At 44.2% G+C, this 23,191-nt stretch overlaps 1 protein-coding gene across 2 annotated transcripts in view; it reads right to left on the bottom strand.

Moving 5' to 3' along the window:
* Positions 1–454: 454 nt before the first annotated feature.
* LOC147022986 (uncharacterized) overlaps positions 455–23,191 on the bottom strand; it is a 52,082-nt gene continuing 29,345 nt past the window's right edge. For both annotated transcript variants that reach the window (XM_085887988.1, XM_085887989.1), the window contains 3 exons: positions 7,982–8,116; positions 6,532–6,750; positions 455–1,594 (listed from right to left, as the gene is read on the bottom strand). In XM_085887988.1, the coding sequence (XP_085744114.1) occupies positions 1,524–1,594; positions 6,532–6,750; positions 7,982–8,116 (425 nt within the window). In that variant the 3' untranslated portion in view covers positions 455–1,523. The remainder of the gene's footprint in view (positions 1,595–6,531; positions 6,751–7,981; positions 8,117–23,191) is intronic.

Below are 23,191 nucleotides of genomic sequence, written 5' to 3'. Positions count from 1 at the left end.
TAAAAAATAGCGTTATGTAATTTTACAACAGCCCCATATTTGGGTTAAACAATCCTTGACTGTGTGACGAAGCGGCGTGTTCTGATGTCACCGTTCTGATATAACTGTGACGAACCAACTCTTTTAAGAGTGCTTTGAATGCACGTTTCCCAATTGGCCCGTTACCAGATTTTTAAAGCCAATTCACTTGCGTTTAATGGCAAATTCCCACAACTTGAATGACCATGGACAGGTTTCTATGAACAAAAGATTTATTACAACAGGGAGAGATTAAAAGTGGGAGGGAGGGACAGGTGCACGCACGCACGCACGCACGCACACACAACAAAACTGAGGAAGCAGAAAAAATCTCTTGTTTGGAATCACTATAAATCTCATCTATCTAGTCTTATTCATTCTCATGGAACACAGGACAGGCATGGCAAAAGTTAATAAGACAGATTAGATAATGTAATCTGAGCCGTGGGTAATGATTTTTTTTATTTTCAGAACCAGCTTTCACCACATTAGACATGTGGGACATGAGCAAGGGTGAGGGAGTTGAGTGAACAGAGGAGGTGAAAAATATAAATTTTGTTGCAGGTTGTGACAATAGTGCAGTCATTCTTATTTTATGACAGAGATAATCAATATCAGCAGAAATTTATATTGTAAGGCTTTTCTTTATGCTTCCAATGAAATGGCAACCAAAATAATGATTTGAAAATTAAACAGAAACATTGACAAATAGAAAACAGAATTAAAGATTTTAATATCATTCGATATACAATTGTGCAAATGTTGCTCCACACTCTTTTATGAGGGACTTTGAAATATAAATTTCTTTGAACAAGATACAATGATCCAAGGAATGGCAAAGTTTTTTTTATTTTTTTTTACTTTTGCAATATTTAAGTATACGAGTAATACCTGCTCTCCCTGAGACTGAAATATAGTGTAAGTGAATCACTTTACACGATGCCATGTCTGTCATCATTTCAGAACACTCTTTACCCCCTCTCTCCGACAAGGGTGAGTGGTTAAACCACTTACACTCTGCCATGTTTACATGCCAAAATTGCAAGTGATCTCCCCAGTCCTCACTCTCATGGCAGGAAGGATTTATTCAGTGTCCATGGCCTGACCCTGGATATCATTATCGCATATGCAAAATTTGAGCGATATCGGCCAAACGTTTTTCAATTCTATGAGGTTCAAACTTTGAAATAATTGCTGAATTTTAGTATGATAATTTGTATAATAATATATATTCCTTACTATTCATACATGGTTACGTATTGTAAAATAATGTATTGTAAAAATGTCTTTTTTGACTATTGTATGTCCTCTGATAACTTTTTGAATGCTCTTTTTGGATAATGAAAGCAGGTCCAATCAATCACATGGTAATCTTCATCGAGATGGACATTGTAATAAGAATAAGCGACATCAAAAAGAAGGATATATTCTATTACATTGCCAATGCAGAAATAAAAGCATAACCTGATATGTTAATTACTGGATTTTGTTTAGTTTTTCTTGGATTAATCAACATCATCAACCCAAGAATGTGGATAAGATGATTCTTCCTTCTGCGGGATTTTGTGATCGATCACTGCAAAACAAACAAAATAGTTTCAAATGTTAGGAAAGAAAATCCATATTCCTTTTTGTCTACAATCATATTTGTTGTTGCTGTTTGTGGTTTTGCATTCCAAAATCAAACAAAATGTGTGTAAAAACAACCAGTGAGCTGGTGAACATTTTGTTATGATGCAGTAGTGTACAAATTTTGGTCCCATATTTATTATATTCATTTATTATATTATATTCATTCATATTATATTTATAGCCTGGTGTTGGCGCAGTGGTTAGGGCAGCGGCTTGGGATCCAGAAGGTCCTGAGTTCAAGCCCTGTTGGGCCACTGAATTAATACACCAGGGGGTTGACTCAGCCTGTCATCCTTCCGCGGTCGGCGAAATGAGTACCAGTATACTGGGCTGGTGTATACCCCGGTTAAATAGGTGTACCATATCCCTGTGTTGCAAGAGGTGACCAGGGTTGCGTCAGGAAGGGCATCCGGCGTAAAACATGTGCCAAATCACTATGCGGATCATACGGATGATCCGCTGTGGCGACCCCTAACGGGAACAGCCGAAAGAAGAAGAAGATTTATTATATTCATTCACTGAATGCAGATCTAGTGAAGCGTTATTCATCCTACGAATGATTTTTCAACTCATGAAAGATGATATGCTCTTTTTGAAATACTCTTCCATACAATTATACATTAAAAAAAACTGGCTGTTTTGCTTCAAAGATAAAGGAGAGTGAGAGTTATTTTCCAGATAAAGTGAATACATATATACTGTTGGTAGTTTACAATGTATCGCAAAAGGAAAAGGTATTTGAAGTCTGTGATACTGCTTGATTAAGGTTACAACCAGGAAATAAATTTTAATATTGTCTTATTCTACCTACTCTCACTTAATCTTCATGTGTCATACTTATTGTGATTTTATTCATTTTATGACTTCAAATTCTTGACAAATTGCTATAATAATCTTCTTACTTATTACTGAAAGAAACTTCTTAAAATCAATGCACTTTCACTTTCTCTAGAATCATTACCCATCCCTTGTGCAACGGGAAGATGGGGTTTTGCAATGGTGTGTGTGTGTGTGTGTGTGTGTGTGTGTGTGTGTGTGTGTGTGTGTGTGTGTGTGTGTGTGTGTGTGTGTGTGTGTGTGTGTCCAGGCCATAACTTTATTACAGTTTGAGATTTTGTCATCAAATTTTTAACAAACATTTATTATGAGAATATGGAGAAGACTCATTTTTTTCCCACACACAGTTGAGGCTCGTGGAAGAGCTAATACTAGTAGAATGAATGGATCAAGACACAACAGGACAATATGAACAGTAATGGGGAGGGTGGGGGTGGGGGAAGGACACCAACAGCAGAGTTGAAAGCCAAGACAGAGGGAAGAGGGAGGCTTGGACAAGCAATGGGTGTGGGAAGGAATGGGGGACAGAAGATGATGCATGGGGTTGACAAGATGGAAACAGAAGGAAACTCTCAGAAGGGAAAACTGGAAATTTGATAGGAGGGATTGGAGTGGGGGGTTAACAAGGATAGAAAAGATCATGGTTTTTCGATTAGTGAAAATCTCAGATGCTGATAAACAGCTGTCTTGTAGACCTGGAGGGAAGAATGAGATTAAAGACGTTCCACAGGCAGGAAAAAAAAAGAGGAACAAATGAGTGGTGCTCAGCAGTGATCCTGGATTTAGGTAGTTTCACCAGAAAGGGGTTGATGGTGGACCATGTGTGCCCTGCAGAAACCTGGAGGGGACAAAGCACAGAAAGAGCAGAGGGTGCATGTTGAGAAACGAGGTGGTAAAAGTGGAAGACCGAGACTACCAACCTGTCTGTGATGGTGAAGTGATTGGCCCATAGACTAGGCTTCATCGCAGGATATTCCAATAATCTTAGCCTTTGTTTCCATGGTGTCAAGCTGAGCAAGATGTGAGGCAGGGGAGCTTGCCCAGAGGGGAGAGCAGTACTCCATCAAGTTGTGGATGAAAGTCTTGTACTGTAGGTGTGTAGTAGCTCAGGTGTGCTAATGAAGAACTTTGCATGATGGAGGATGCCCAGTCGACGTCTGGCTTTGGAGGCCAACTTTGAAATGTGGCTTCCCCAAGAGAGATCATGGCTGAGAGTGAGACCCTAGAGTTTGAGTTACTGAGAACCTCTTTTAGAGGGTTGTTGAGAAAGTAGATGGGAGGAATTGTGGTATAGTTCTTTTGGAGAGAGGGAGAGCGAGTGAGTGTGTGGGATTCCTCAGGATTGAAAGACATATTCCAAGATTTTGACCGGTTTGTGATTTTTGTCAAGGTCTGAGGAAAGGAAAGAGGCAGTTAGCACACATTTCCCAATACAAAAGTATGTAGTCAGACGAGGGAAGGTTGCTGTCTGTCTGTCACGATAATTGATGTCACGGCAGTGTGGAGTCATCAGTAAATAGATAAAGTGGATTTTCCAGCAAGTCAGATCATCGATGAAGATGAGGAATAGGACTGGTTCCAGAACACTGCCTGGGGCACTCCAGCCTAGACAAGGAGAGGAACTTAAAGGATTCTGTTGAGAGCTAGATGTTGGTTATGAGATTAGAGGAAGTCAGTAAGCCATTTTTGGAGTTGGTCTTTGATGCCATAGGCTGGAAGTTTGGAGATTAAGGCAGGATGGTAGACTGTATCAAAAAGCTCAAGATATGTCCAGAGAGATGGCCCTGATCTCATGTCTGATATTGAGGGACTCCATCCATTGTTGAGAGAGTAGAAGCAGTATGTCCAAGGTAGAGTGACCTGGTCTGAAACCAAATTGACGATCTGTGATGAGATTGTCAGAGGAAAGGAATGATTTCATATCAACTGATGGATTCCATGACCTTGCTGATGATTGGAAGTAAGCTGATAGGTCTGTAGTTAAGGGGGATCAGTTTTTGCACTGTGATGTTGGTGGATTTCTAAGCAGATGGAAGATGACCAAGCACAAATAATATGGTGAAAATGGCAGAGAGAGGATTTGCAAGTACAACAGAGCTTTTATTCCCATTGTTTAAGTTGTTTCAGAGTATACTTTCAAAATAAGGTTTCACAACCCACTCTTGGAGGTTTTCTGCTAAGAAATTTCTGATGCACCAAAATCTCATGTGAAATCTTCCTGTTTAATTTGTGTGTAAGTTGTGAGGGACCTATACAATAATCAGCACAGAGTAGAGGTAGGACCTGCAAATGGAAGAACATGAGCAAAACTTGGAGTGGTGGAGCACTGAGGGCAAGCTGGGTCATTACATTGAAACCAGCTTTCACTCTCTTACCCTTATGCAAGTGGTACAGCAGGGACCAAAGACAAAATTGAATAGAAAATGAGCAAATAACACAAATGAATGAATAGACCTGAATTCTATAAACCCAAATGGGAAGATTATTCAGTACTCACATTTGTGCAAACCAAACAACTTGTTAACGGATCAATATCAAATGAACGCTATTCAATCAAACCCACTAAATTACATGAACATAAATGCTAAGCAATTTATCTCATTCGAATGAAACAGTCATTGAAAAGCGTTGTTGGTTTTATCATTATTCGTGCCATTGGGTAGTTGTATTAATCAATGGCTGTGAATAGTGCAAACCAAACTTGAAAGAGCAATGAGAGAATGCAGACCTTCACCAGGTCTTGTTTTGTGTGGTCATCGTGTGACGTTTGTGTGCTGGTTTGTTACATAATTAATAATAGATGTAATAATTACGTTCCTATGCGTAATGAGACGTAATTAATACATTCCAATACATAATTAATATTCATACTTGCGTTCCAATTGTACATATTTAATAGACATACTGAACTTGCATTCCAATCATGTGTAATTAATAGATACGTTCTGTGTAGACCGACCAACAGACAAATAAAAAAGAACGACGTCGTACAGAGCACGATACTTGCGAATCCCTGAAATAAATTTGACCATCAAAATAATGGTGGTTGAATTCAGTGACCTGAAATGCAAATCCTCTTCAAATTTCAATTAATCTGATGAAAATGGAGGATTTTAGAAATTGCAACTACTGTAAATTGTTGACCTTTGATCTATGTCGACTTTTTGGCTTATTTTGACCTCAAAAATAATTAGTGGTTGAATTTGGTGACCTGAAATAGAAATCCTCTTCAAATTTCAAGTCAATCAGATGAAAATTGAGGATTTTAGAAATTTGACAAAGTTGTTGACCATGACGTCAAGCTGAGCTGTTTGGACTGTTGACCTTTTGACCTCAAAATCAAGATGCTTCTTGCTGATGATCAACTCTACCATTTAGTGAAATTTCGTGAATATCAGTGAAAAATTGTGACTTGAAGGCCATTGACAGACAGACAGAATAACGCATGCGACCAACCAATATTTTTGAAAAATCTACAATTTTCGCAAGTAACAAATGGACCCCACTCCCACCCAATGCAACACCCCCTCTTCTGTAGAGGGAAAAATTGTCAAAGAAATGGACATATGCCTGATGAGATATTTGTCACTGCCCCACCATGAGTGTGGGTTCTGCCAAAACAGTTTATTTCACAAAGTTCACAATTCTTCATGAATTGCCACTCCCATGCAGGATACTTGACCAAAGGAGAAGGAATTTGATACTGTAAGGTAGCAAGTAAATAGTTATTCATCGTGCTGGCAATAGCTCGCATACTCTTCGTGAAGGACACCGTGGTACCTTCAACTTCCACCAACTAATACCGGCAGATGGGATGCCCAGTTTAACGTCCAACCACGGGACGGCACACACATGGATGAATCACCATACCTATGATACATTGGGATGACAACTTATAGCTGGACAATGGACATATTCTGTTTCGCTTATAGTGTAATTATACGTATTTGCTAATAGATGACAGCTTACAGTACAATTCTGTTTTCGGCAATATCCAAGACTGAAATTCTATTTCATTGTGCATAATTGAGATTGTGTACATACCTGGAACATGAACTTCAACACTTGCTATGATTTTCCATCCTTCATCGGCCCCAACATTGCAAGTGTACGTCCCAGAATCTTCGATTGTTGGATTGTAGAGAGACATCGACAGGTTCCCTTTCTTCAATTGCTCTTCAGTGATATCATAGTGATCTTCATTCATCCTCGCAATGGCGATCAATCCCATTTGTATCACTTCTATGATGGTATGGTATATTTCTTAAATATGATGGGGAGGTTGGGAGGGGAGAAGGGGAGAAGGGGAGGTTTTACTCAATTTTAGTTCATTTCATTGGGATAAATTATACATTTGTGAGATATTTTAAGTTAGTAAAGTTCATTGCCCTCACCTCTCTTGTTTAGTAGTAAAATAAAGGCTAAATGGAATTGTATCAATAATTATAGAGGGGTAGGCAGAAGGATCGGTTTCAATATTACAGCAAGGCATCTAAAATGTTGTGGGTTCAATTAACTGATAATAGCAGTTTCAAAGGCTTCCAGAAACAACTCTTCCAATCATAATTGTTTTTGAATTCAGGAATCGAGGCTGATTGAAGTGCACAACAACAGGGGACAATGGATCAAAGGACAAAATTGAGCAAAGGAAAAACAGTGAGATGACATTAAACGTGTGCACCACAGCACAAGTAGAGGAAATGTCAGAGAACGCTGAGAACAGGGTCTTGGCCAGTGTAATAAAGCTCAGTAGTGGATGTGTAAGAGTCGAGCTGGTGGTGGGCAAGCAGACTGGAAATCCTGTTGGGAAGAACTCGAGACGATGGAGAATGGGGGGTATGAAAGAATGGAGGTGAGCATTCAGTTTAGAGTTGTGGAGGGTAACAAGTAAATGGTTTCTCGCACAACACCTGGACGTACAGGGGTTGGGTAAAGAGGTAAGAGGGCAGGAGGAACATCCCAGGAGCCTCACTCTTGCAGCGAGAGAGAAAAATAGAGGTGGTTAAAAAACTATAAGGGCACTAACCTTGCTACAGTGAGCAAAAAGATGACTGTAGTTTTAGGTTTAGTGATAGATTGTTGCTACCTCTGCCACCGAAGGTGAAGGAGGTTATGTTTTCACCCCCTTTCTGTCTGTTTGTCTGTCTGTTTGTCTGTTTGTGTACAGGATATCTCAACAAGTTGTGGACAGGTTCAGTGTTTGACAAGAACAAACTGATCAGATTTTGGTGAAGATCCGGATACGAGAATTATTTAATGTTAAGAGTGATTGTTCATCATTGAAAGATAGGGCTAAAAACGATTATAAGGCATATATTAAAAAGTTATTGGGCTTGATATGTTCCACTGCATCAGGCATTGCATGGTGCAGGTATGCGCTCTACCCAGTGCCCTTCCAGTTGTTATTATTAGTATTATTACTATGATCAAAACTTCATCATAGTATCTGGAAAAGTTAAGTCTCCATATTGTTTGAGAAAACGGTTAATCCCACCTCTTTCCTTGTCTGAAGAGCTGAACTTCCAGGATAACCTCTTGTTGACATCGCTTTTCCAGGGCTCACTGAAGCATGGTAATATAATTGAGTCTCGAGCCTGATTGACCACAATTTGAGACTCCGTGACCTGAGCTGCAGGGACACACAACATCAGTTATTCAACCACTTTATCAGGCACATGTATCTTTAACTCGCTTCACTCCAATGGATGATTATGTTATATCCACCTATTGATCTATTAAATATGAACAATGTCACCCAATTAAATCAATAAAACCATAAATTACATCAATCTCTGAAAGTACACAAAACAGATGAGCTTTGTCCAACCGTTCAAATAATTTTGTTCCATAATGGCTCAAAAAGCCACAAGAAGATACAGCAAAGCCATCATTGCACGATTCATGTCTGACAAACCTGGAATGTTTTTAAAGGCTGATAAAATGACTATATCCAAACTAGGCACTGCCTACTCATTAACATATCAACAACTGTATGATCACGTGATAATCCAAGCACCACCCACTCATCAGCATGTTTGGTAATGTCCCCATATTTCTTCTTTCTTTATAAAATAAAAGCATACTCTGGAAAATATCCGGAAGATTGCTCGTTTTGAGACAATTGGATTTTTACTCATGGCAGTTGCCCAGTTAATGTTATTTAATTTATTCTGATATAAGCTTTTCACTCATATTGTGGGATCAACACACGTGCACCTATTAACTGGATAGGTTGAGGCTAAAAGGTGACGACCAACACAATGAATTTGGAGCTTGTTTATGATACCTGCTCTAAAATTGTCTCATGTAGTTGGATCTCTACCGTGCATAATCCAGAAGAAAAAGTAACATCAACTTCTCTGCGAAATCTACTACTGGCATGAAAATGGACTAATGGTCTTAGTCCTCAACTGGGGTTCCCAACCTGGTGGAAATTACCCCCAAATGGGAGTAATTTGGCTTCTCCCGAGGGGTAATGAGCATTCCTGACAATCTCATTTCAAAAATCAGTCATTTCTATTACCATGCATAATCTTGGGAAGGATAAACCTCAAAACACTTCACTAGTCATTCTTCACCCTTGTCTTCAGTGTTTCCGGGGACGGGACTGGTGTTTCGATCACAGTTCTCAGAATCAGAAGCAGCTAGTTTTCCGGAAAATGACGCAGTCGTGAAGTTCACACGTGACATAAGACATACCCCATGACAACCTCGGCCCCAGGATATCGCAGCAGGGGGACACCCTGGTACCAGGTGATTGAAATCCGCGTTTGAAATTTTGACGACATCACATTTGACAATTGACAATGAGATTTGACAACGAGATCACATTTGGAGGCCTGAAATTTCACAAATAATGGCAGCAACTTGTTGCATTTTTGATTTACGTGCTTATCCGTGATTGTTGCGAGAGAAATTTGGTTTTGTGAAAATTTGGAGTAATTTTCAGGGCACTTCTGGGTTTGAATTCCAATCGACGGCAGCTTCTATCGGCCAATCGGAGCCATTCTTTGAACACATGGGACCAGGGCTTACGCGGAACGTATGGCCTGGAATTGAGGGTGTGCCCCATGACTACAAGCCAACACCACAGCCAATGACTACAAGCTGCAGTGCTAAGACGATCCAGGAATGGCAAGTGGGAAGAAAAAAAACGCAGGTTTCTTGACAGTTACGTTGATTATGGATTCACAAATATTACAGAGAAGGGGATTATGAAACCACAATATTTCATCTGTTTGAAGGTCTTGACTGCCGGGTCGTTAAGGCCGTGTAAATTGAAACAACATCTCCAGTCTCAGTTCCCAGACTAGGTTGGTAGGGAGCGATCCTATTTCGAAAGGCAGTGAGAAAGGTTGAAGCGCCAATGCCTTGATTCAAGTGGATCATTTCAACAACAAAATGCAGCCGCTGTCGATGCATTCTACCTTGCATCCCTCGAGATTGCATGGAAAAAGAAGCCGCATACCATCGGTGAAGAATTGATCCTGACATGTATGAAGACAATGGTGAAACTGATGCTAGGTCAGAAGAGTGTCGAGAAACTTCGTCCAATATCGTTGTTTAACAACACAATGAAGCATAGGATATGTGATATGTCAAATGACATGAAAGATCAAGTAGTGGAGGAGATAAATAATGCCAGGGTTTTCAGCGTCCAGCTTGATGAGTCGACTGACGTTTCATTCTGCTCGAAGCTCATGATTTTTGTTCGCTATGTTAAGGGTGAAGATTTGAAAGAAGAGTTTTTTTTTCTGCCATAAACTGGAAGAGATAACAAAAGGTGAAGATGTCATAGAAAAAGTGTCGTGCTTTTTTGAAGAGGAAGGATTGAGCTGGGTGGGAGTATGTGGCGTGTGTACGGACGGTGTGCCTGGCATGCTGGGCTCAAAGTCAGCATTTCACACCTTTGTAAAGGCAAAAGCTCCCAATGCAATATTTGTACATTGTATGATTCACCAACAGGCTTTAGCTTCGAATACTCTTTCCCAGCCATTGCTTGAGACAATCAATGCCATCACCAAAATGGTCAACTACGTCAAGGCGAGTGCTTTGAACACTTGGCTGTTCAAGAAACTGTGACAAGATATGGACTCTGAACACAAAAGTCAACTGTTCTACACACAGGTTCGCTGGCTGTCCAGAGGTACCATTGTTTTCTGAGTTTTTGAGCTCAGAGATGAGAGACAGCTATTCCTTGATATTCAAGAGAAGAAGGATTTGCTGTCTGAATGGAATCAGCCAGAATGTAATGTGAAACTAGCCTACCTCGTTGATATATTTGGGCATTTGAACGAACTGAACACTACACTACTAGGCAAGGATAAGTTGGTGATCGACTTCGCCGATAAGCTCCGGGCATTTGTTGGGAAGCTGAAGAACTGGCATCGTAAAATTGAGGTGGGAAACACGGTAATGCTGGAGCATACAACCGGTGTTGATGAAACGTGTCCCGAAAAGATGAGACACTTGATTTCTCAGCAAATGGCAGCCCGACATATTGATTTTGAAAGACACTTCCTGGATATGGATACGGACATGGCAGTCATCGTGCGGGATCCTTTTGATCGCCAGTAACGGCGATACCCGATGACGAAGACCAGATGCAGAAAGAACATCTAACTCCGAAAGAAGATTTGGGTGCAAAGCTCAAATTTCAAGCAGAATCATTGCCAAGTGTTTTGGGTAGCTTCGACTGAATCATACCTCAGAGTTTTCGACATTGCTATTCGTAATTTATTCCCATTTGGATCCACATACAGGTGTGAGAGCACATTTTCAGCGCTAGTGCATATGAAAACAAAGTCAAGAAACCGACTGGATGTGGAAGACGAACTACGATGTGCACTCAGTGTGACTGAGCCCAGAATTCAGAAATTGGTATCATCTGTTCAGCATCAACCTTTTCATTGAACTTTTCAAACATTGTCAGATTGATTTAGCTGGGGATGTTATGCTCTGCAATAAATATGCATATAATAAAATATGCAATAATCTGCAAACAATATGCAATGATTTGGAAAAAGTCCTTCTCTTGGGAGGGTCAAGGCAGTCAGAGGTGAATTTCGATGTCTAAAATGGGTAATGACCTGAAAAAGGTTGTTAACCACCGGTCTATAAGGAATCAAGTACTAGACCACACAGCAAAAGCACATAGAAATGACCTCTGCTCCAGCTCTCCCTCTAATATTATCGATACTAATAAGTGTGTGTGTGTGTGTGTGTGTGTGTGTGTGTGTGTGTGTGTGTGTGTGTGTGTGTGTGTGTGTGTGTGTGTGTGTGTGTGTGTGTGTGACTACAAAACCATGAAACCTAATGGCCTCAAACTTTGCATGCATACAAAGGGAATGCCAAGGGAGTGCATGGGTGAAAATTGGGTGTTTGCCTAATTTGAACATCCTTTTGAAGATAATTAATGGCCTAATTTAATTACATCCTTTAGCAAGGCTCATCCTTGGTCAGCCCTCTGTGAGCTTGCTGGGGTCTTAATTCGCCATTTTGTTTGGCCTACTCAAACATGCCTTGATTTGGAAACACAATCTACTCTCACGGACTAATTAAAGTGTATCATCAAAATATGAAATCTGATATGAGAATTGGATCTCGTGGAATAAATGTCAAAATCTGGAGTGAAACCTGAGAATTTCAACAAATTAGTGATTTTTCTAAGTGTATTTATTTAAGCAAAGCATGAAACTTAACTTTTTCTCCTGTTCGGATGATTTATATTAAGCGAAGAAATTTTTTTAGGAATGTTCAGAAAGTGGAACTTCATTGAGTGAAATGCTGTGCTTTATAACCTGTTTTTGCAATGCATGATGATACGGTCACTTTTCTTTATTAAATAAGGTCATTTTTTTTGGCAGTGATGTCCACAGTTTTCATTTTCCATTTTATGCGATCTGCTTTCATGACAAAATACTAATATAAATACACTAATAGTTGCTGCAATATATTAAGAGACGGCAGTTGCTGAAAACAGAGGTACACAGACAGCACTCAGGGAAGTGGTACAAGTGGGTACAAATGACTCTGCATGTGGCGTTTGCGTGCCTGCATGCTTGGTTATGTGTGAGCAGTGCACGGGTTTTGTGGGCGCACAATGTGAACTTAAACTTGAAATTGGGCCCATGGTGCATGGAGCTGTGGAGGAGGTTATGCCATCGTCTTGAGAACCATGTGCTTCTGCATGTGGGGAGCAGTGTGCTGCAGTGCTCGAGCCATGTGGGGAGCGGATATGCTGCGGCATTGAAGCCACATGGGACGTGCCACTGTGCAGTGTGGGTGTGGGGAATTCTGTGCATGTGTGTGAGTGAGCGGATGAGTATATCTCCAATGCGTGTGCATGGTCAACTTGATCTTCGAGGAGGTTGGAGGAATGTGTATGATGGTACTGTGGGGGGGGGGGCATGTATTCAGGCAGGTCTTTGCCAAGAAGATAGCATGGGTTTTAGTTTTTAAATTGTACTGCCCGGTTTTACATAGAACATGGTGGTTAAAATGAAAATACTGCTGTTTGGGCATGTTTTATCACCCTGGTAATATGCTGGTACACTGCTTCCCCTCCCCTTGTGCTGCCTTCTTTGAGTATCATGCTTCCTTCCCTTGCTCTTATGCTGCCTCCCTTCCCCCCATGCTGCTTTCCCCTCCCCTCACTTGCCTTTCCATTACCTCCCCTCACCTGCCTTCCCATTCCCTCCCCTCACCTGCCTCCCCATTCTCTCCCCTCATGCTGCCTTCCCATTCCCTAACCCTCACACTGCCTTCCCTTCCCTACACACTACCTTTCCTTCCCCTTGCACTGCCTTGCCTTCCGTTCCTCTCACGTTGTCTTCCCACCTCATGTTTCCGATCCCCCTCATGCTGGCCACGCACCGTGCTGCCCCCCTCCCTTCATGTTGCCTTCCCATCCACTCACGTTGCTTTCCCCTCCCGTTACATTCCCCTCCCCTCATGATGCCTTCCCATTCTCTCCCCTCATGCTGCCTTTCGTTCCCCTCCACTCTTGCTGCCTTCCCTTCCCTTCCCCTCGAGCTGCCTTGCCTTCTCTCCCCTTATGCTGCCTTCCCTTGCACTACCCTCACACTACCTTCCCTCCTGATCCCCTCATGCTATCCTCCTTCCATACCCCCTCCACCACCATACAACTCTCTTGAGGTCGAGGAGAGGAAGGGGTGTCAAAGAATGTGCGAATTGGACAATGAAAGCCTGTTTTTTCAGCATTTCTGCTGCTCGGATCAATTCCACAATTTGTCTCAGGTTAAGAGATTCTAGAGCTTATCGAATGTGTGGAAATTAAACAAAGGCATGAAAATCGGCACCGTTTTTCGACAATTGAAGGAAAATGCCCTTCCTCCCCTTCCACTTCCTACCCTTCCCCTTCCCTCACAATTACCACCTCCCAAAGCACCTCCACCCCCCCTCCCTCATGGACGTCTCTGGGCCATATTTAGTTTGACCCTTTTGAGCGTGCTGTTTTAACATCCCCAATTTTGTTCAATCTAAGGGGACCATAACCCCCCCCCCACTTTCCTTCAAGACCCCCTAAGAAATACATGTCCAGAACACTCCATTCCCCTCCCCACTACCCTCCTATCTCCCCCTGCCGGAGTGTATCATGACGTATAGTGAGACCTTGCTCTCTTCCACTTCCTCGCTCCCCTTTCCTCGCTCCCCTTTCCTCGCTCCCCTTTCCTCCCTCCTTCCTCGCTCCCCCTTTCCTCACTCCTTCCTCGCTCCCCCTTTCCTCCCACCCCCCCCCCTGTCCGAATATTCCCCTCAGCGAAGCTACGAGTTGTATTTCCAAGTATCACAATAAATATTGTGGAGGAAATGGTACAAAATATAAATTGAAAATGAAGACTAAAATACTGTTGCGAATTCGCGCCCGCCGGCGTGCGATCGGCCGCTCGACTCGAATGGCGGCCGCCTCGCCCACCAGAACGGACAATTCTGTCGTGACCCTCTCAGAACAACGCCGGGAGCTAGTCACGGGTGGGGGTTTAACCCAACCACAACCATGCCAATTGCCCACCCGCGCAGGATAGAGTTGCTCGCCAAATTCGATCTACTTAAGTACCTGCGCGGATGGCCGACCGGGTGATCGTACCTCGCCGCAGGCCGACTCCGGACATGAACCGCTTAAGCGGTCCGTTCCGTGCTACAGTGATAACCGAGCGGTGTTATCGTCGGCCTTGACAGTTCCGATTAATTATCGGGCGTATTAAGCCCACTACGAACCCTTCACGTGAAGCAGGATGGAGAGTCAATAAAGAAAAGACGAAGCGAAACGGGAAAATGGTTCACACAATGCACCTTTATTACTCGACACACGGAGAGCGCACATATACAGCCAAACAGTCAAAATGTACCTAAATCAGTAAAACAAAAGAAACAACGACGCAGAGTTACAACCGAATACGCGTACACACGGCAACACTTGCACAGTTCTACTTTACCAGACACAGCGCCAACCCACAATTTACTCAAAAGCAAAGTAAAGAAGCCACCCTCATAGACAAGGGGGCAGACTGGCCTGTAGGCCAATATGTGGCGGGACCTGAAGGAGCGGCCAGGTCCGCGAGACCGGGTGGGTCCTACCCGCGTCCTCGTGGCGCGTTGGCGGACGAGCCGTAGACGTGGCCGCGTGGCTGTGCCCCGACTCCGTGCTCCTTCGCAGGTTTCGTTGGCACGACATTTGGAGTGGGGTGGGAACGGGGTCCCCTTGGTTGCACTATCTCAGCGCAGGAGAAAATGGGGAATTGTTGATGCTCTGGGGGAAGGAGAATGGCTGGCTGGCTTAGGTCCCGCGACGAGCGATCTCCCACCGCGACCTCGTCGCCAACCGCCATCCTTCTCGCCTCGGACCCGAGCTCCTTGGCCTCTTCCCCCAACTCTCCTCAGCCGACTGCAGAACCCAACTCGGTGCCTTCGCCACCCGACTCCACTCTCTGCCACACTCCGCCGCTGCCACACTCCGCCCAAAGACTCTCTTTCCAAAACTCTCACTCTCCGCCCCAAACTCTGCCTTCAAAACTGACTGCCAAAACTCTCTGCCATGATTCGCCTTGCGCTCGGCGTTTTATAGGCCGGCAGGAGAACCAATATGCAAATTTCCGGATCGGGATGAGCTCGGGGATGGAGCCACGCTTGCCCATTTGACGGAGGAAAAGTGGGCGTGAACCTCCCCTGATCCTAGAATTTGCATATTTCGATTTCACACGGACCCGCCTGGAGGCGGGGCCAAGCCGCTCCGCACTTGCTGATTGGACGGATCAGAAGTGGGCGTGTAGCATTCTTGATCCGAATTCTCCCTCGGAAAGGCCGCTATTTGCACTCGCGGCTCAGTGCGTATCGCTTGAAAGAGCCCAAGACAGCCCGACGCTCAGTGTTCACAGGTGGTGCGGGAATGGCCGTAGAAGGAGAGAGGTGAGGGTGGTGGAGGGTTTTTGGTGGTGGTTTGATGGTTATGGCGGTTCAAAATAAATATAGAACAGAAAAACTGCTATCTCAAAGCGTCGCAGCCTGAATGAATCACATAAATTCCCTCTAAACAACGGGCTTGGGGCTAACTACACATGTACTTAGAGTTAGCTATCTCACCTACGGGCCCTGAATGGTGGTTTCCGAATTTCCACAGCCGTAACAATACGTTCTTGATCTCTCATCATGATGTCTCACTCTTATTCCTGAGTTTCATCTGCGGACTAGTGGTGTGGGAGAGAGACATTAATTTAATTAAAGTAAAGTGATGAAGATTCGGTTTTTGAGCGACAGGTGGTTCTCTCCAGGAGTCTCTGTCGACTTTCTCAAAGATAAGCTTCCTGATATTGTTTGTCCCGTTTTGACTGTTTATTTTGTTGCCTCCATGTTAACTGCCTGTTTCTAGTCCAGTTTTGTTTCAAAACGCGCTGATTTGGTGAGTTTTCATCAGTCTTGTCATATCGGGTTTGCCCGAGGCCTAACCTTCTTCCCGTTTGTGTGCACGATCGTGTTTATTTGTATTTTCTCCACTCTCTTTCTATCCCTCCCAACTATACCCTCTGTTTCATGTGTTAAAATGTAAAAAAATACAACAACATAAAACCTTTTCCATCCTAATTTTTTACCCCACGTGACCAAGTGACTTCCTGGACCGACTCTTCTTCCTCCTTTTTCTGCCGATTTTCCATCTACTCTTGTCAACCCACATTCACCATGCATCTTCACGATTTTTTTCTTCAACCTCTCCTTTCCTGAATCTTACCTAACATTAAAAAAACAAAAATTCTTCATATCTTTTCACATCTCACCTTACACCTCCCATATAACTATATGATTTCTCAACCTCCTCTTCATCTTCTTGTAACTTTGGCCGACCTGGCATCTTCCTTCGATTTTAGCTCATCCAAATTCACCAAACACATTCACAATTTTTTTCTTCAACCTTTCCTTTCGCTACCTTACTTAATCTTTATCAAAGAAAAAATATCTCTTAAAATGTTGCAACTTCCTCTTTCTCACGTGTGGTTCTCGGTATTGTATCAGAATTCACTCCTCATTGACCTCTTCAAAAGGCTGTTTTTCAATTCGACCTTTCCTTCATCCCGTGTCCAAAATGTCCCACTGTTACAACGTTTCTTTTCTCTATCCTCTTAATTCACCTTTATTGCATCTCTCACCGAATGTATTTATTCACATCTCTGACTTGAAAACTTTTTAAAATCCCAGTTTGCAATGTATGTTCATGTTCCATCAATTCTCCCTTTTTTTTCCAACTTCAGTTCCAATTCACCCTACCTCCTTAAATATACCTCCTCCTAACGCCTCACCTGTTATACCCTCTCCTTACCCCTCCCATCTTGCCCCTCATTCTCCCTCCGCTCTTGGCACCTCTTCACTGTATTCTGCTTCAGTATCAGCTCCTTCTATGATGTCCCAAACTCAGTGCCGGATTAAGCCTCGGTTGGCCCTAAGACGCATTTTGAAATTCTAGAGAATGGCCTGAAAAATTTAAATTAGATCTCGGGCTCATGGAAATTGACCCCAGACAAAAGATGAACTGATTCAAGAACAAAATATTTCATACAAAAAAGACATATTTAATGTGAAAATAATTTTTGGCCAGAATTTTTGGCTGGCCCTAAGGCACATGCCTTGTCTGCCTAATGGTTAATCCAGCACTGCCCAAACTGTGTGGTTCTCTAACATCTGTAGGCTCCATTCTCACCAAACATATCTCACTCTCTCAATCGGTACACTCTTTGGCATATCAAACATGCTCTTTCTTACCTCTCACCGCAACTCCCCCTCTTCCCAACCCCACAATCTTGTACCTCCCCCTGCCCACTCCACTCTTCACCATACCAAGACCAAGTCTCATCCCTCCCCTCTCCCCACCTCTCCCACCTCCCTTCTGCACCTTGGCCGTGCCTGCCCTCATCGTCTCCCCCCTCAAAGCTTCCCTCTCACCGCTCCTCAAATCAACTTTCACACTCTTTCCCCCTCTAAGCTTTCCCTCTCATCAACTTTCTCAAAATCTCCCCCCCTCACCCTTCTCCCACTAATCTCCTTCCTCACTTCCCCTTCTCAAAGTTGCCTACCCCCCTCACATCCACAAAGCTGTCTCCTTCCTCTGTCCTCTTCCATCTCATCCCTCCACCTCCTGCAATCTTAAACTTCCCTCTGCCACCTCTCTTATTATTCCCAATGTGCCTCATCCCATCAACACCGAGCCTTTTCTCCTCCTCATCTGGCCCTCTCCCCAAACTCTTCTGCAATCGCCACACTCTGTCAACAACTCTCTCTACCTCCTCACCCTACTGTCCCCCTCCTCTCCCCTAAAGCCTCCCCCTTTCCTCTTCCTTAAGAGTGTGGACCTCAAACATCTGGGGTCTTTACTCAAACCTGACAGATCTTTCCATACAGGTTGCCACTGACAAACCAGACATAATCTGCTTAACACAAACTTTCCTTCTTCAAGGCATCTCTGACTCTCCAGTATCTCTTCCTGGTTACTCCCTCCTCCGGTATGACAGCCCTGAGCCTCGTCCTGGTGGCAGAGTTGCTCTCTTCATCAAAAACTCTATTCTTCACTCTCCACGTACTGTCCTCACTCTCCCACAACTCCAGGAATACCTCTGGCTACGGCTTCCCCTCCAAACCCACCTCATGTTTAGATGTGTGCTGTACCATCCACAAAACAGTGATGACTCAATTTACACCTCGCTCGCCGAAAACATGGACCAATTTCAATTATCACATCCCATCTCTCTCTTCCTCATAAGTGGTAACTTCAACTGTCATCATGCCAGTTGCCTGGGTGTGGGTACCTCCCTCACCTGCCACGGCACTTCAGAAAAAGACTTCTGTGACTCATTGGGACTGACACAATCGATCAACTTTGCAACCTAGATCTCAACCAATGGTCCTCCATCTCTTTTGGATCTGATATTGACGAATTTCCCTGAAAATATCTGCTGTTCTTCCTCTGCTCCAATCGGTTCATCTGACCACTTGCTTGTCAAAGTACACATCTATCTGGCTGTTATTAGAGAACTACCTCAGCACCGTCGAGTCTGGCATTTCACTCAGGTTGACTGGCAGGGATTTCAAGCAGCCATCAAACTTCTAAACTTGTCTCCCATCTCCACTTCCTCTGATATCAAGTCATCCTGGGAATTCTTTCAAAGAAACTTGCTCTCTCATGCACAGATTTATCCCATCACGTCTTCAGTTGTCATACCCATCCTCCCGTCAATGGTACACTGAAGCTTGTGGCGAGGCACTTGTCCTGAAACAACTTGCCTTTGCCTCATGGAGGGAAAATCCAACTGAAGGCAATCTCATTTCTTTCCACAAAGCTCGGAACAAGTTGCATGTCTACCCTCAGGAAAGCCAAGATACAACATCTTTCTAATCTCAAATCTGAACTCTCAAACCTGTCAACCTCCTCCAAATCCTGGTGGCATCTAGATAAGTCTGTTTCTGGTGTATGTTCCCCCTCCATCCCCTCCCTGATCTCAAATGGCTGCACAGCTGACACTGCACGCGATAAGGCTGAATGTCAATACTCTGTGTTTCCTTCTAAATATTGTGTCCCAAACCCATCGCTTTCTGTACCCACCCTAACCAGTCACACCCAGCTGTTCCTGGGCTCTGTGTTCATTTCTCCTGACAAGGTGGAGATTTTGCTGTCAAACGTGTCTGCAACTGGTCCAGCCAACATCAGCCCACGTGTCCTAAAAACTGCTCTGCTGCTCTTGTTCACCCTCCCTCTGTTCTATTCACCCTCTCATTTGCTCAACGTCATCTGCCACCTCATTGGAAATAACCAAACAATTCCACCCTGAATAGAAAAGGTGCAAAGACAGATCCCTACAACTGCCCAATCAGCCTTCTTCCAATCAACAGCAAGGTTATGCAATCCATCATCGCTTCAGACATTAAGTCCTTCCTCTTCTCCAATGGCTTGATATCTGATCATCAATTTGAATTCATTTTGGACATTATATATATATATATATATATATATATATATATATATATATATATGTGTGTGTATATATATATATTGTTACGGAAATGGCCCTTGATGGGAATGCTAAGTATAGGATTAGCTCAGATCCCCCATTAAATGCCTGTTTAGAGAGGTTGTTTGGTATAAGGGATGATATGTGTGTGTCGGAAGGTGTAAGAGACTGTTTATGTTCACGCGGTGGTGAAACGAGAGATGATTCTTTTTCCTCTCCTGTACGAAGGGGAGGGGAGTGGCCTAGAGCGAGAGGTGTGGCCTGGACAGGAAGTGACAAAGGGGGCGGAGCCTTTGGTGAGGCGGTCGCCAAGAAAAGAAAAGAAACGGTGGTGGAACTGGGAGCACAGTCGTGGCGCCGGTCGGCTGTACACGAGAAAGGCGTGTGTCGAAGGAGCGATCGAGAAAGACCTCAGGCTCAGGGGTTCAGTTTTTGGCGGTTTTGAAGACTGCAGGCGGTTGAGAGGAGTGCTCATGTCTCGCAGCGAGCAAACAAAGGAGTGCTGTGTGTGAGGAACGGCTGGGTTCTCGAGGCGTGCTCTGAGTCGCTTCGAGGCGAGCGAACGAAGGAGGCACCGTGTTGGATCTGCCGGGAGAGACGCTGAACCGACCTGCACGTCGGTGATTCGACCGAGAGAGGCACTGAGAGGACGAAGCGGCAGTCGGGCTTCGAGGCGGGAAGGCCGGAGAAGATACGCCGGACCTTCGGACGGTCCTTACTCACCAACGGCGCCTCACGTTCGCCAATCCGCCCGTGGAACTCAGACCTCGACTTGAGCCTTGTATGGAGAACAAGCCAGGCCGGGATTTGTTTGCTGGACTGTGAGAGAGATCAGCTGAGGCCCATCTTCGACCCTACGCGAGGTCAGAGCGCGCGGAGACCGCGCACGCAGTGACTAAAGGAGGAATGATACCACGCCGCCATCTTGCCACGCAGCACGTTCGAGCGGGAGTTTGAACCCGTGGACACCACCGCTTGTTACGAATGATATCCGTGCGTTTGGACACGGTCCGCTCGTCCATGAGCCATCACCAAGTACTCTGTGTGCATGCATGCTGTTCGTCTGTCTGTTTTGTTTGCACGTGTTGTATAAGGCACATTTCGTAGAATCCCCTCGAAACCTTCAGACCGTGGTCCCCTCGGTAAGAACGGGTTAGTGATAGTTAGTATAACCATTGTCGTGTTTATTGCTTGTGTTGTGATCCCTGATGTTCCCCAATAAATCTGGTTAATTCTTATGCAGTTGCCGCTATGGATTAATGTGTGTAGCGTCGAGGAATGATCCGTTCGATTGGCAGATAAGACCAAAAATGGTTACAGGCTGGTAGACTCTGCTTGGTCACTGACAAAGCCAGTCTGTAACTTGGGGTTCTCTCTCCCCAACTGGTAAGGTGCAGGATTACGTTGGTATCGTGATTGAAGACGCGTGACCCGAGGCCTGTGCCGAGCCGGCCGGCGTTATAGACTCCCGGAGACGGCGGTGGCGGGGCTGGCACCTCGGACTGGGTCAGATTCCTGCCACCCTGGATCCGCAACAATATATATGTATGTATATATTGGGTCACCAAAATAGGTGACCCTTATTGTCAGTAATTATGTTTGTTTGTTTGGATGTTTGTTCGTTTGTCATCAGCATAATTGGTAGTAAACGTGGGCGGATTTTGACCAAACTCGGGTCGTTGGTGCATCTTATGACCTAGTGCTTTGGAAATTGTAATGGTTGCTAGGGACGCTTTGGTTCCCTAGAAACAACCGAAAAACCTTCAAAATCGGTACCGTTCACGCGAAATCGATTCCGAAAGCCATTATCCCACGTCGGGTTATGAAATTTGGCACGAATGATCTACAGATGATGCTCTATCAAATATATTCCGGTTTTTTGTGATATATGGAATACTTTACCCGCAGCGCCCCCTACAATTAGGGTATGCGCAAAAATTGGCGAAAATTGAAGGCCCCCGAGCGACCAGCTAAGTGCATCGATACGAATGAAACTTTGCAGGTTCATGGTACTCCATGAGTACAACAACTTTGCCTCAGGACATATTGACCGATTTCGCTTAGAGGGTCAAAGGTCAATTGGTGCAAAAATCGATAATATGCAAGAGGTGGAGGTGCCTTCGTGCCAAATGCTACTCCTCCTCGGGTTATGGTCAGATGCTGATGAAAATTTACCTTAATCGTCTGGAATACATTGTGCACAAACGATCGAGCTGGATTTTCGATTTTGATCTTTGTTCACCCACAGCACCACCTCGAACTTTGAGGATTTCCGATATCAAACCGCATTATCGGTACTTTTCATTCAAATTGATACCGAGTAGTTATCAGGAGATGGAACTGGATGAGATTTGATATGCATAATCTTAAGGTGATTCCCTATCCGCTATATGACATCCATTTTGCTCTATATCTTACTTTCCATGCTCGGCGACCCATCGCCACCTACCGGCGTGTGTGTGTGTGTGTGTGTGTGTGTGTGTGTGTGTGTGTGTGTGTGTGTGTGTGTGTGTGTGTGTGTGTGTGTGTGTGTGTGTGTGTGTGTGTGTGTAGCCTGGTATTGACGCAGTGGTTAGGGCAGCGGCTTGGGATCCAAAAGGTCCCGAGTTCAAGCCCCGTTGGGCCACTGAATTAATACACCAGGAGGTTGACTCAGCCTGTCATCCTTCCGACGTCGGTGAAGTGAGTACCAGTGTACTGGGCCCATATATACCCCGGTTAAAATAGGTGTACCATATCCCTGTGTCGTAAGAGGCGACCAGGGTTGCGTCAGGATGGGCATCCGGTGTAAAACCTGTGCCAAATCATTATGCGGATCATAACAGATCCGCTGTGGCGACCTCCAACGGGAGCAGCCGAAAGAAAAAGAAGATATTGTTACGAATTTGGAATTCGATTGCACACAACATACAGGTTCCTTTAGTCAGCTATGTCGATAAATGCATGTTCCCGAGATAGCTCACCTTCCATTGTTTAAATGTTCAGAGATTGATTAGATGTGCTGCGGATCGATTTAATAGTTAGGGAGCGAACAATGGAGATGTCCCTCCCCCTCTTCTGCGAAGAGGAAGAAGAACCCTGCCGTGACGTCAACAACTCCCTCCCACCCGTGTTGAGAAGCGGGGGATGGAGCACGAGGGCATGAGTCACGCCAGGATCGGGGGAAGGGCGGAGAAGGATAAGGACGAGATCCT

Source organism: Eptatretus burgeri, chromosome 7 (genome assembly GCF_056783735.1).
Source record: "Eptatretus burgeri isolate ZD-2024b chromosome 7, Ebu_testis_v1, whole genome shotgun sequence".
Taxonomy (NCBI): Eukaryota; Metazoa; Chordata; class Myxini; order Myxiniformes; family Myxinidae; genus Eptatretus; species Eptatretus burgeri.
Note: the sequence above shows the minus strand (reverse complement) of the source record. Positions and strands in the feature narration are given on the sequence as shown.